The sequence below is a fragment of the Bison bison genome, unplaced genomic scaffold, assembly GCF_000754665.1.
Source record: "Bison bison bison isolate TAMUID 2011002044 unplaced genomic scaffold, Bison_UMD1.0 scf7180017864180, whole genome shotgun sequence".
NCBI lineage: Eukaryota > Metazoa > Chordata > Mammalia > Artiodactyla > Bovidae > Bison > Bison bison.
In genome coordinates, this window is record NW_011494752.1 from 4,834,793 (window position 1) to 4,849,265 (window position 14,473).

Consider the following 14,473-nt stretch of genomic DNA (forward strand, 5'->3'; position numbering starts at 1 on the left):
AGCCCCTCCGCGCGTGTCCTTCCTTTCCCCGAGGCCCTTCCCTCCTCGCCCTCCCTCCTCTCCCTTCCCGCCCTCTCCGCCCTGCGCTCACACCCCAGCTCTCCTCCCCCTGGCTCTCCTTCCCCTCGCCCTCCTCGGCCCCTCAAAGCCCAGAGCTCCTGGCATCCTCAGTTTCTCCCGACCGGCCCCCTTTCCCTCTCCTGCCTTCTCTCTGGCTTGTGGGTTTGGTCTGCACCGACGTCCACAGGCTGCCCTGAGGCCGTCAGAAAGCACAGGCAAAGTCCAGTTTGTCTCTGGACTCCTGGTAGGTACCGTTGGCACAAACACATCAGGTCATCCTTTGGACTTCAGAGACAGGTCCTAGCAGCGGGAGCAGATGAGGACAGCTCTAGAGAGACCCCTCTATGCAGTAGAGTTTCTCCCATGCCTCTCCCGCCACTTGGGGAAGGGGGTCATGGCGCCCGGACACCTCTGCAGACACGGACACAATCTGAAATGAGACAGATACCCAGCAGTTCAAATGTTCCACCTGTGAATGGCATCAGGCTTTGCCATGCTTTGGTTCCTTTGGCCTAGGTATAGTAGGTGGTTTAATCACTATGTCGTGTCCGACTCCTTCAAACCCAAAGACTGTAGACCCCCATGCTCCTCTGTCCATCAAGTTTTGCAGGCAAGAATACGGAAGTGGGTTGTCATTTCCTTCTCCAGGATCTTCCCAACCCAGGGATTGAACTCTTATCTCCTGCATCGGAAGCAGATTCTTTATCCCTGAGCCACTGCTGCTGCTGCTGCTCCTGCTAAGTCGCTTCAGTCTTATCCAACTCTGTGCGACCCCATAGATGGCAGCCCACTAGGCTACTCTGTCCCTGGGATTCTCCAGGCAAGAATACTGGAGTGGGTTGCCATTTCCTTCTTCAATGCATGAAAGTGACAAGTGAAAGTGAAATCGCTCAGTCGTGCCGGACTCCTAGCGACCCCATGGACTGCAGCCTACCAGGCTTCTCTGTCCATGGGAGTCTCCAGGCGAGAGTACTGGAGTGGGTCACCATTGCCTTCTCTGCCTAAGCCACTAGGGAAACCCATTAAGTATACTAGAGGACTTTAGCTTCAGAATCCTCAAGGCTAGTGGGAAATTAACAGTACCTCAATGGCACCCCACTCCAGTACTCTTGCCTGGAAAATCCCATGGAGGAGGAGCCTGGAAGGCTGCAGTCCATGGGGTTGCTGAGGGTCGGACAGGACTGAGCGACTTCACTTTGACTTTTCACTTTCATGCATTGGAGAAGGAAATGGCAGCCCACTCCAGTGTTCTTGCCTGAAGAATCCCAGGGACGGGGGAGCCTGGTGGGCTGCCGTCTATGGGGTCGCAGAGTCAGACACGACTGAAGTGACTTAGCAGTAGCAGCAGCAGGCATTTACCCATCACTATAGTCAAAATTCTCCAAGTCAGGCTTCAACAGTATGTGAACCATGAAATTCCAGATGTTCAAGCTGGATTTAGAAAAAGCAAAGGAACCAGAGATCAAATTGCCAACATCTGTTGGATCAGCGAAAAAGCAAGAGAGTTCCAGAAAACATATACTTCTGCTTTATTGATTATGCCAAAGCTTTTGACTGTGTGGATCACAACAAACTGTGGAAAATTCTTAAAGAGATGGGAATACCAGACCACCTGACCTTCCTCCTGAGAAATCTGTATGCAGGTCAAGAAGCAACAGTTAGAACTGGACATGGAACAATAGACTGGTTCCAAATTGGGAAAGGAGTACATTAAGGCTGTATATTGTCACCCTGCTTATTTAACTTATATGCAGAGTACATCATGAGAAATGCTGGACTGGATGAAGCACAAGCTGGAATCAAAATTGCCAGAAGTATCAATAACCTCAGATATGCAGATAACACTACCACTTACGGCAGAAAGCAAAAAAGAACTAAAGAGCATCTTGATGAAAGTGAAAGAGGAGAGGGGAAAGGTGGCTTAAAACTCAACATTCAGAAAACTAAGATCATGGCATCTGGTCCCATCCCTTCACATAGATGGGGAAACAATGGAGACAGTGACAGACTATTTTCTTGAGCTCCAAAATCACTGCAGATGGTGACTGCAGCCATGAAATTAGAAGCTTGCTCCTTGGAAGAAAAGCTATGACCAACCTAGACAGCATACTGAAAAGCAGAAACACTACTTTGCCGACAAAGGTCTGTCTAGTCAAGGCTATGGGTTTTCCAGTAGTCATGTATGGATGTGAGAGTTGGACTATAAAGAAAGCTGAGCGCTAAAGAATTGATGCATTTGAACTGTGGTGTTGGAGAAGACTATTGAGAGTCCCTTGGACAGCAAGGAGATCCGACCAGTCCATCCTAAAGGAAATCAGTCCTGAATATTCATTGGAAGGACTGATGCTGAAGCTGAAACTCCAATATTTGGCCACCTGATGTGAAGAGCTGACTCATTTGAAAAGACCCTGATGCTGGGAAAGATCAAAGGTGGGAGGAGAAGGGCACGACAGAGGATGAGATGGTTGGATGGTATCACCTACTCAATGGACGTGTGTTTGAGTAAACTCCAGGAGTTGATGATGGACAGGGAGGCGTGTTGTGCTGCAGTCCACGGGGTCACAAGAGTCGGACACGACTGAGCACCTGAACTGAACTGATAGGCATGCATTTTACAGTTAAACTCTTTAAGGTACATTACATAACTTACACCTATGAGGTTGGTGTTCTCACCCCCATTTTAAGGAAGGGAAACTCAGAGTTTGTGTGATCTTTCAAGATCCTTTAGTTAATCAATAGTTGGGTGGAGGTGGAACCCAGGTTTCAGACCAAGAATTTCTTCTCCACTCTTCCCTTCAGGTCGTCTTATGTTGGGTACCACATTCACTTATCCCCTGTGACTGGGGAATGAGGGTTTCCTCTGCTGAATAGTATCAAGCTATCTCATTTATCTCAGCTTCAATGTCATCACCAAAAGGCCCTAACAACCACCAACTCTAACTTGATAGGTCTTTGCTGTTCCTTTGGGTCTCAGCACCCTACTTTTGTTGTACTTAATTTCTAAATACCATTTTTACTAATTTGTTTACAAACAAATGTGTGGTCCTTCTCTGTACCACGTGTTATGTCCTACAGAAATAATGTGCCTGTGGAATCTCTGGTGCCCCAAACAGGGCCTGGCACATGGCAGGTTCAATGGAACCATATTTTATGTGCTGCACAAATATTTATTGAGTGTTTACCATGTGCCAGTTGCTTTTTTAGTCACTGGGACGCAATAGCAGCCAAAGTAAACAAAATCTTTGCTCTCATGGAGCTTATTCAAGTATTTGTGTGCATGCATTTTTGTGCAATACCCACAGTACACAGATACATGAATAAAATAGTAATGTTTGAATTGGTGATAAGCACCGTGTGAAAAAAGGGGCTTCCCAGGTGGCGATACCCACCTGCCAATACAGGAGATGTTTAAGAGATGCAGGTTCGATCCCTGGCAGGGAGATCCCCTGGAGAACACGGCAACCCACTCCAATATTCTTGCCCGGAGAATTCTCATGGACAGAGGAACTTGGTGGGGTGCAGTCCATAGGGTCACAAAGAGTCGGACATGACTGAAGTTACTTAGCATGCGTGCATACTATGAAGAAAAATTGATCTGGAAAGGGTATCAGGAATGTTAGGGGTTGGGGAGAGGCGGGGAAATTGCCATTTTTCATTAGGGTCATTTGAGAAAGCCTTCAAGGTGACATTTGAGCAAAGAGCTGAAGGAAATGAGGGGAAAAGCCACACAGACATCCGTGGAAACATCTACTGAATGTCTTTTTATGATGATGTAGAAGGCATATCCAGATCTTCCCTGCAGGCTACCAGACTTATAATAATGAACATTAATCAGTGCTGTTTGGTATAATGGCGGAAAAGACAGTATTTTGTTTGGATTCCAGATCATCAGACGTTATGTCAATGATCATGCCAGCTCAATATGTTATTAAAAATCCTGATTTGATTATTTCCATGCTTTAATATTCTGTGACCTAGTCCATTATTAGTTCATGTTTACAAAGACAGCATCCAAAAGCCTCTGGGGCATTTTCTAGCCTCTGTATAGCGGATGGTACCCAAAGTGGGAGAGGGTAAGCTTGCAGGAGAGGAGATCTAGGAAGATCTAGGAAGACTGGGGACTTAGCAGGTGTGGCTTCCGGTAGAGAAGAGGGAGGAGTCAGTTACAGGAGACTAGCTGAGAGGACAGAGGGGCTGGGGATGAGAGAGGAGGCCAGGGAGAGAAGCTTAGGGACCACAAAGTCCTCAGCATCACCACCTGGGCTGCTATTGTTAACATCATCTGGACTGCTTTACTGCTTAAGTGCCCTGGGAAATAAGTAAATCCAGAGCGCTCAAATAGAACTTTTCAAGGAAGAGATTTCTGCCAACGATGACTCTTTAGTAAACTCCCTCAAGAGAGAACCTAGGACTCCTTTCCTTCCTCTGATCCCTTTCCCTCCTCAGGGCCCCTCCATCCTGGGGCACCCGTTTAATGGGGGTTCTGTGTAAACATACAAGTTCAGTGTGAATGGTGTTGGGACAATGGCCCCCACAGAACATCACCCCATGAGGACTTTAGTGTAAGGCTGACAGTACTTGGGAAGCATGTAAATGCAACAGAAAAGTTGCTGGAGAGCCTTCTCGGAAAGAAGAAGCCAGAGCTGGGTTCAAAAAGAAAGCAGCTTGCTGTTTCCCGGCTTTCTCCTGCCTTGGGGGTGCGGGGAACAGGTTGTGCTAGGAGGAGGTGCTGCGCGCATCTCTAAGCTGCTGAGGTCAGGGGAGAAGCTGGACTCAGAACTGGTCGTGAAAATACACACACACATGTCCCTGCCCTCTGGAGTCTCCAGGAGGCTAGTGATTCAAATAGGTTTCCCTCTGGGCCTTGGTTGTATCTTGGAGGTAAGACCATTCCATTTCCTCTGACTCACCCTCCTGCTGCCGCATTTCAGTGCTGTCTGTCCTAGGATTTCAGCATCTGTTCTTGTGTGACAAGAAGAAACAGCTCCCTTGGGTAACAGCCTCTCTCTCTCCTTCCTGCTATAATGTCAAGAGGGGGAGGTGTGTGTGCAATGTGAGGTGTGGTTGTATGTGCTTGTGGCATCCTCCAGAGAAAAAACGAAAGCTTCCATCCTTTTTCTACAGGACGAATTTCCAGTTGACCATCTAAGGACAGCTCTCGTGTCTTCGACGTTTGGTTTTCTCTGGGATAACCAGGCTGTGAGGTGGGTTGGAGGAAGAGTTGGGCGAAAAAGGTACCTCACCCTTAGCTCTACCCATGCATGAGTGGCTTTATACACAGGATCAGATTTTCAAACTTGGTGAATATGTATATTATCTCCATTTCATCTCAGAGGGCCCAACTAGTAAGTTTTTGAACGCAACCGAGTCGAAAACACCCACTTTTCCCACATCACAGTAACACCTCGCTGACTGTGACATGCCACACTGAAAGCTACACAATTACCCAACGCTGTTTGGGACAACATGGTGAGACATACAAGGACCACTGAACTCAGCTTCATAAAATGTTAGACCAAGATGTGAGTGATCAGGGAAGCATTTTCATTGGATAGGTCCAGGACAAGAACATGTTAGGACTGAGAAAGAACACATCCTAAAGTCAGGTGGTGATTCTAGTCTGTGCCCATGATTAGCACTGCTGTTCTTTTTTACTCAACATGGATTCTTGCTCCAAGCTAGTGATTCTCTACTCTGGCTGCACATAAGAATCACCTAAGGAGCTTTTACAGAATCCTGATGCCCAGGGCTGCTCTGGGAGGCTCTGATTTAATTGGTTGGGGGTGGGACCTGGGCACTGATAATTTTTACAAGCTCCCCAGGTGATTCTAATGTGCAGCCAGGGTTGAGAAGCAATATTCTAAGATAGCAGTGGGAGGGGTACACAGGGAAGAGACCGGCTTGTAGAACCTCTTTTGATGGTTTAATGGTAACAAGCTTGCTAATGATGTTTACCATGTAAGAAAGGGGGCCAGATGTCTGGATTAGCTGGAGAACTAATTGATTTCCTTGCAAAACAGGGTAACATTTAGTGTTGACAGGGTGTAATCCTAGAATCTCTCAAAAGGGCTGTAAGAAAATCTCAGGATTCCCCTGGATTAGTTGGAAGTTGGGGGGGGGGTGAAAAATATTTATATAGGTTAACAACATTTAAAAACATTTTTAAAAAAAGGAAACCACAAGAGAGCAGAAAGATTTGAGTTTCCCCTTTGGGGAAAAAGCAATTCCTGCTATTCCAGAAGAACTAGAGCCACAGCCAGTCTGCCCTCCCACGTGCCCTTCTCCCAGGGTTTCTTGGCAGAAGCCATCATGGCAGGGTGACTGGAGGATGCCTGCACGGTAGAGCTTTCCCCAGGGAGGAAGGTGGGTCAACACAGATATCACTGGGGCAGGAGGGATATCCAGGGATAGCTGGCTTTTTGTATGACCCCGAATTCTTGTGCATTAGAACTAACTAGCTTCCTGGCTTCCCACTGCCTTCTCTCCTGAGCAGCCTGGATTGAGTCTCCTCAGCAGGGCCTGGTTCGACTGGTGGCTCTCAGCCTCTCCCTCAGGGAGTGAGTGCATGCGCTCACTTTTTCCAGTGGGCTTCTCGGTCTGATTTAATGGATATACCAGGACTGATGACACATCGGCACGGGATCTTTCTTTTGCTTCTTGGGTAACTGTCCTGTTAACAGCTGTTTCAGGCAGAGAAAGGGGGGGGGGATGTGGGGGAGAGGGAGGCTTCCTGGGTGAAGAAGGATACACCCTGGATTTTACAAGGTTAATGAGTGGGTTCTGGGAAGGAGGTTTGCACCTGCTCAGACTTGATCTGAAACTCTATAGACAGAGTGGAAGACAAGACAGTCTTTCAATCTCCACTTCCTACATAGAGTACTATTAAATATCCTGGGCGCCCACACCCTGCCAGGCCTCACCACCGGCTGCTGACAGTGTCTCTACATTTCGATTCTCATTAGCCCTTGCAGTGGGCCAGCAATTCTTTCCTTTTTTTCTTCCCACCTTTTCAGTAACCGCTAAGCAGAAAACTTTTTCTGACTATCCCTAGTCACTCTTTAACCAGCAAAACAGTTCCCAATTCAGCTCTCTCCCACTTTACGCTCAAATAATTATTATACACATTTAAACATAGTACTTGAAGCTGGGAGGGAAAAGAGAATGAACAGGATAGTGTGGGCAAAACAAAAGACCTCTCCACACCTCTCCCACCCCTTCTCTAAGGATGAACGGGGAGCCCCTCCTATCCTCAGTGCCTGCACCTCTCTCCAGACCCAAGACCCCAGAAAGGAGAGAAAGGAAAGGAGACAATGGGTAAGAGGGCAAAACCTGTGAGTGATTAAAAAGTGACCAAGTGAATTAAGGCTTCCACAGTGATGTGAGAATAGCACATGTGATGTGCCTGGTGTAGCTTTCCCACCCACAGCTGCCATTTCAATAAACATTTATCTTGATTTCATGTTACTCTTACATGTACTAATGACCTTATTTTTCATCCCAGACACCTGGTACCCTACTGTGCAGCTCAAAAGAAACTTGGAAAATACAGACTGTCCAACACATTCAGTTCTGTTGGTGCTAAGGTTCCCTGACTCCCCCTAGATAAAAGATTGCTCAGTTGTCTTCTCAGAACTGTGTCAAGGTTTAAATTTGTTCTCTATTTGCTATGTCAAACAGATGGCCACACTTCATATGCAGTCCCTCCTATCTTCTCAAAATAGTCTTGTATTTAAGCCCAGTAACTTGAGTCTAGCCTTGGTATCTTCTAATACTTTGGTTTTAAAATATTTTCTTCTCAACCAACCCCCTTGATATATTTTTAGAGTTACTGGTTTCACCTTAATTTCTCCTTCATTTTTATCCAATATTGGTCTTATTCAGGGGCTGAATGGTCATCCACTTTCTTGATAATATGCCATATCCTCCAAAACCACACCTGCTCCAAGGATTAATTTCTGTTTTTAACAAGAACTTTTAATCACAGGGCTGCTTGAGTTCCCCTTCAATTATTCAGGAAGACTTTTTTTTTTTTTTCAGATTTTATTTATTTATTTATAGCTACCCTGTGGGCTTGTGGGATCTCAGTTCCCTATCAGGTCACTGCAGTGAAAGCCCCTCTCACTAACCACTAGACCCTTGAGGAACTCCTATCAAGTATTTATTGAGTGTCTACTATTGCAGGCACAGTTCTAGGCTTTGAAGATTCAACCGTTAATGCACAAAATTCTAGTCCTCAATGGAGTTCATATTTTAGCATTTTCTGGAAGACAGAGAAAAAAAAACATGTGCTCTCTGAATCCATCTTTGAAATGGGTAGCTCAATAGTTTTCAGAGAATTCAATGGTTATACGTCTGTATAGTGAAAATGATTTATAATCTGTGAACCATCCCAGATTTAGCTGCCTAACTCCAAACATGTGATGGACTCGACCTCATCAAATGAGTTATCAGTTGGCCTTGTCCTTCGTTGTACAAGGACCAATGACTTGCCCACTAGATTAGCAGGATCTTCTAGGGAGTTAAGAATTTGAGTCGACTCCTCTTTGTCCCACAGCTAGGAACAACGTGCTACGAACTCCAACTCAGTGCTTGTCCAAAAGGGGTTTTCGCACTATGGGTCGTTTACTAAACGGGCGAGGTTATCACGCTGCCACTCCAGGGTAAGTGAATTAGAAACTCTGGTGTGATGCCTCAAAATATGCAAACTTAAAAACTCCCCAAGGTGATGCTGGAGTAAACCAACGTTCGAAAATCAAAAATGCTGGTTAGAAGAGATTGGAGAACACTAGAAACTGAGGAGTTTCTGAAAAACAAAACTAACCTGCGTGGGAAGTTAGGCGGGGGAAGAGCCGAGAGAGGAGAAGGTGTTTGTATCGTGACGAAAATCACCCATTATGCCACATCGCTCATATCCCCAACGTCCCAACACTGTAGTGGCAACCCGTCCACACGACTTGCACACGACACGGGGCACTGCGATCCCTGACTGGCAAAGGGCCCAGTGCCAGGCCCGCATGGAGCGGAAGCTGGGAGAGCGGTTTCCGCTACCAGCACCCAAGATGGCGGCACGAGCGTCCACACCACGCGAAACACATGCTCTGTGCCCTACCTCGGCCTCTCAGGTCTCACTGGACTTTTGCAAGTCACCGTGGGAACCCTCAATGGGGGGATTCCGCGCTCCGGCGGCGATAACCACCTCCCATTCCCAGCCCTAAGCCCTTATACCCGTCAAAGAATGCACTGGAAGCGCTCAGCCTGTTTACTTCACTCCATGCCCAGGCTGTAATACCGCCTGCGGCCGAAGCACGGCCGAGGGGTCCCAAACACCGGGCGCTGTGGCCTTCGCCCCACTTATTGGTGGGCCCACGCCGCGGGGCGGGCTTACATGCCTATTGGGCCATGCACCATGTCAGTCTTGAGAAACCGGTAAAGGGAGAAGGAGGCATACTCAGTTATTGGGCTCTCTTTACTATCAGTCAAAGCGACATCCGGCGACGGCCACGATCTCGGCTCTTTGATTGGAGAAACGTATTCTCGGGGAGGACGCGGAGGGCGGGCTTCCGAGTGAGGTGGAAGGAGGGGGCGGGGAGGGAAGCGGAGGCTGGCGAGCTCTAGGCCGGCCGGCGGTGGCGGCTGCAAGGCCTGGACTCGGGCTGAGGGCTTGCTGTGGTGGCAGCGGCGGACGCCGAGCTCAGCAGCGGGTATCAAGCACATTTCTTTCCCTAACGGGAGGGGCGCAGCCCCGCGGGACCGAGGCTTACAGAGTGAAGGGCGGCGGGGTGGAGCTCAGGGGCAGGAGGCGGGAGCGGGCGGCCGAGCGGGGTTTGCCTCGGGGCCGGGCCCTGGGCCTGGCAGGGAGGGGCCGAAAGGCCGTGGAGAATTCCAGCTCCCGGGTGGGTTGGACTGGGGAGGGCTGAGGGCCTGAGAAGGCGTGGTGTTAAGCCCTTGCTTGGGAGCGGGGTGGGGCCATAGGGGCGGAGGGCGGGGTGGGGTTTGGCCGTCCCGGTGGGTCAAGGCCAGGAAAGTAGCACTTGTTCGCTGCTGCCCAGAAGGCTAGAAGCCGAGGCGCCAGGAGCGGCATGGCGACTTGGTCCCAGCCGGACTCGGGTATCCGGGGGCAGGGTGGGACCGGGCTCAGACCTGGCATTACTCGATCTTTAAGGGATGTTGTCCTGTTTCTGGAACTTAATTGCTCTTGGGAGGTTTTTAGTAGTAAATTGCGTGAGAACTGGAGGGTAGTGTAAGCAGGAATTCTGGGTCGCAGTTACGTTTACTCTAACCAGATAAGGGGTGTGTGTGTCTGTCTGTCTGTCTTTGGGTATGTGTGTGTTTGTCTTTTTCCCTTTAGGATGAAGTTGGTAGGTGGGTCATAGCCTTGGAGATCAGAGGGCTATGTCTTGGTTTATAAGGTTAATGGAAGCTCAAAAGTAGAAACGAGAACTGAAAGCCAGGTTTACTCCCTCCCCACTTGGCTGTCTGGGTTGAAGAGTTGGCCGTATCCTTCTAATTTGGATCAGAAGGTCACATGAATGAAAATAAAACATGCGTATTCAAACTCTGGACAGAATAATCCTGTCACAGGCCCCTTCCCATCCCGCCAGGACCCCCACTTTTTTTTTTTATGTGAAAGTAATAGGAAAGAAATCAGATTTTAAAGCTGGGAAACAAAAGGTGTTATTCTTTTCTGTGGTGGTGTCCTTTCACACTCCCACGCATTCTCCTCTTAACTTGAAGGGACAAGAATTATAGGCAGTTTTATTCTGAGAGATGGGAAACAAACTTTATGTTAAGATAGGAAATGGACTTCTGATGCTAAAAATAGAAGCTGGGTAGTGTGTAATGGGGTGGGGGAGGGTTGGTAAATCAGATAACATGTAAAATATTTTGGATGCCCTGGGCATTATCTGCTTATCCAAAATGAGCTACCTTTTAGAGCATCACAAAATTAATATCCAGATATTGAGATCCCTTGTGAGCAGTACCTTCCTTTCATAGTTGTTCTATTTGTACAGGATTTTGTGGTTTTTCTGGGAGTATAACTGGATTTATTTTTTAATAAAGAGATAAAAGTGGCCTTTTAATATGTTTCCTACCTTCTGCCTTGAACCTGGTATGAAAATTATAGAACCTTATCCCGTTGCTTTTGTGATTCCTGTTTCAGGTTTCTCTGGAAACCCCCCTGGTAAGCGTGGAGGAGGCGGGACACTCTGACCCAAGACAAAAGGCCTGTAGCTCCAGCCAAAGAAAATAAACCTTAGGAAGGAGAAGGAGGGGAAAAAAAAAAAAAAATCATCAGCTGTTTGTGAGAACAGCCTGCGGTGGAATCTGCAGAATCTACAGAGAGGACAACTAATGTGAGTGAGGAAGTGACTGTATGTGGACTGTGGAGACAGTAAGTCACGTGGGCCTCGAGGACCTGGACTGGGTTAGCAACAGTTGTACTTTCAGAGGTGAGGTGTCAAGAAGGGAAAAGTGAATGTGGTCTGGAGTGTGGCCTTGGTTCCAAGGGGCGTGTTTTCCTCTGAGGCCATCAGGGAGCTCAGCCCCTGTGTTCTGCCAGGGTGGGGTACAGGGTTTGGCACTGAGGAGGGTGACTTGCTGGCTGGAGCAGCAGAGCAGTGGCCTTGATCTGTCTTTCAGAAGATTTAAAAACCAAAAAACATAAACATTCTGGTCCTTCAGCAATGCTTTCTCTGAAGAAATACTTAACGGAAGGACTCCTCCAGTTCACCATTCTGCTCAGTTTGATTGGGGTGCGGGTGGACGTGGATACTTACCTGACCTCACAGCTACCCCCGCTTCGGGAGATCATCCTGGGGCCCAGTTCTGCCTATACTCAGACCCAGTTCCACAACCTGAGGAATACCTTGGATGGCTATGGTATCCACCCCAAGAGCATAGACCTGGACAATTACTTCACTGCCCGGCGACTCCTCAATCAGGTGAGGGCCCTGGACAGGTTCCAGGTGCCAACTACTGAGGTTAACGCCTGGCTGGTCCACCGGGATCCAGAGGGGTCTGTCTCTGGCAGCCAGCCCAGCTCAGGCCTCGCCCTCGAGAGTTCCAGTGGTCTCCAGGATGTGACAGGCCCAGACAACGGGGTGCGAGAAAGTGAGACGGAGCAGGGATTCAGTGAAGATCTGGAGGATTTGGGAGCTGTAGCCCCTCCAGTCAGTGGAGACTTAACCAAAGAGGTTAGTGGCGATGTGGAGGGGTGGTGGGAAGGGTCTGGGATTGGGGGGTGGGATGGGCTGGTCCTGAAAGAGTATGGTTGTTGTACTAAGCCCTGTAAAGAACCAGAGAGGTTCCAAGGAGTCTCGGGCATTGTTCTTGGTTAGGAATGGGCTGGACTGTCTGACTAGAATCGACCTACCTCTAAATGTACTGTCAGGGCAGTGGGAGGTTCCTAGAACATGCCTGTGTGTTTACTGCTTGGATTTCAACATGAGTCCTAGAGGCCTGGGGTGGGGGAGGGAGTCATGTTGTGATGGGCTTTGATGCGCTGTATATCTGTTGCTAAGACACAGATATTTTGTGGACTGTTGCCTTGTACCTCCCCCCACAGCAAAACACACATACATATCCTAAAGTTCTTCTCCTTTGTGGTCAGGCGTGTTGTTGTTGTAAGGTCCTGATAAGTCGGCTCTCCTGGGCCTGAGCCAGGGGGTAGATTTAGATAGTTATTCTTGGCCAGGAGAGGGCCAGGCTCCCATTCTTTGCTAAAGGCCCACTGCAGGGAGTAGGGACGGGAGGGCTGGAAGCTAGAAGAGAAACTGTGTTCTGCTGCTGAAGTCAGCTTGCTTTGAACTGTCAGAGATCTGAACTCCTGACGAGTGGCTGACATTCTGTTCTGGAAAGAAGGTGATGCAGTTGCCTTTAAGAGTGTTAAATGGCTTCTGTTGCCCCTGCTCCACCGTGATAAGATGGCTTTGAACTCTGCTTTTGACCCTGTCTTGCCATGCAGTCTTAAGGAGCTTGGAAAAAGGTCTGCTTTGCTTGCCTGGCTGTTAGGGAAAGAGGGATTGCACTGGGCTGGGTTTTCCAGGGCTGAGTCTTGAAGCAAGGGTGCATGGGGGGAGTGTTTGGGAAGAAGAGGGTGTGGAGATACGTTGAAACTTTATAGAAGCTGTAGAACTTGGCTGTCTACCAATCAGACCAGGTTTTGCCTCCCATCCTGCCTTCAAGTCTGTTCTTGAGTTCAGTTTTCTGAATGTTAGTGACTGTCAAATCATGTAGTGGTGTCAAATCATGTGGCTTCCTCTGGGCCCGTGGTCCTCAACTGGGGATGATTTTGTGGTATCAGGGGACATGTGACAGTGTCTAGAAACAGATTTGGTTGTCACAACTGGAAAAGGTGTAATTGGGATCTAGTGGGGAGAGGCATGGGATACTGCTGAATTTCCTAAAAAGCATAGGACAGCCCCTAAATAACAGATTGACCTGGCCCCAAATGTCCATGGTGTCAGGGTTGCTCTGTGCTTAGCTGGCTCAAACTAGCTCTCCTTTGAGGGAGACTAGAGTTATCTGAGCCAGGGGGCTGTGAGCACTCCATGCCTTGCGGTGCCTCTTGCTGAGATTCTTCCAGTGCCACCTCTCTTCTGCTTGCTCTGTTCTTTTCCTTCAAATGGGCTCCAGTCTGGCACAGTGATCTAAAGAAGTGTGCCTCCCAGCCTCCTCTTCCATCCTCCCACCCCATGGTAGCTCCTCAAGGGTTGGGTATAACTGGGCTTGGGAACTCTGTTCCTGGGAACCCTGCAGGCATAGCTTCATTCCTCTTCCTGCAGGAAGCTCTCCTGGGATGGGATGGGACGTTTTCGACGTAATTTGATGGGTTGGGACTTTGACCCCGCTGCCCGGCATTGCTTGGCCTTCGTGAAGTTCGTTCTTTTCCTGACCCCAGGCCTTCACTGTTCCCTTTGGAGGTTGAGGACGGGTCAGCATTAGGGGCCCAGGCTGGGGGTGGGGGAAGGGAGGATTATTGTGTCTAGAACAACATTTCCTCAGCAACTCAGGGATAAAAATACCCAGGTCCAGAGCATGTGACAGGCACTGCTGGAGCTGGTATTATCCCCGGGGTGGCAGCATTCCCCTGCTGCCAGGCCTATTCGATGGACAGCTATAGCCCAGGCCCTTGTCAGGGATAGGATTCCCCTCGAGGTTGGCACTCTGCCCAGAGCGGGGGGTGGCCTGTGTACAGCTCTTAGCAGGCGAGGAGGAGCAGTCTGTGACCGTGGAGAACATACTGTCCCTGACCTGACCTTAGGTGCGAGGGGAGCAGCAGTGAGGATGGAAGCCAGAATTGTGACCCTGATTCTGCCAGGGTCTTATTTTCTGCTTTAGAGATGTGAGCTGGGGCTCAGGCAGAGAATGCTCTTGAAAACAGCTGGGGTTAAGGGGGGTGGGGGTGGTAAGA

General features: G+C 48.8%; 2 protein-coding genes across 7 annotated transcripts in view; one reads left to right on the top strand and one right to left on the bottom strand.

Annotated features, from left to right (window-relative positions):
* Positions 1 to 198, bottom strand: part of COPZ2 (coatomer protein complex, subunit zeta 2) — a 9,636-nt gene extending 9,438 nt beyond the window's left edge. For both annotated transcript variants that reach the window (XR_825527.1, XM_010842721.1), the window contains exon 1: positions 94 to 198. Coding sequence is in view for 1 of the 2 variants with exons in the window: in XM_010842721.1 (XP_010841023.1) it covers positions 94 to 165 (72 nt within the window). In the remaining variant the exon portion in view is untranslated. The remainder of the gene's footprint in view (positions 1 to 93) is intronic.
* A 9,414-nt stretch (positions 199 to 9,612) lies between these two features.
* Positions 9,613 to 14,473, top strand: part of NFE2L1 (nuclear factor, erythroid 2-like 1) — a 13,706-nt gene continuing 8,845 nt past the window's right edge. For 2 of the 5 annotated variants that reach the window (XM_010842724.1, XM_010842726.1), the window contains exons 1-2: positions 10,047 to 10,167; positions 11,222 to 12,254. In XM_010842724.1, the coding sequence (XP_010841026.1) occupies positions 11,745 to 12,254 (510 nt within the window). In that variant the 5' untranslated portion in view covers positions 10,047 to 10,167; positions 11,222 to 11,744. Of the gene's footprint in view, positions 9,762 to 10,046; positions 10,168 to 11,221; positions 12,255 to 14,473 lie in introns of those variants that run through there. The other 3 variants (XM_010842722.1, XM_010842725.1, XM_010842723.1) reach the window with 2 other exon arrangements.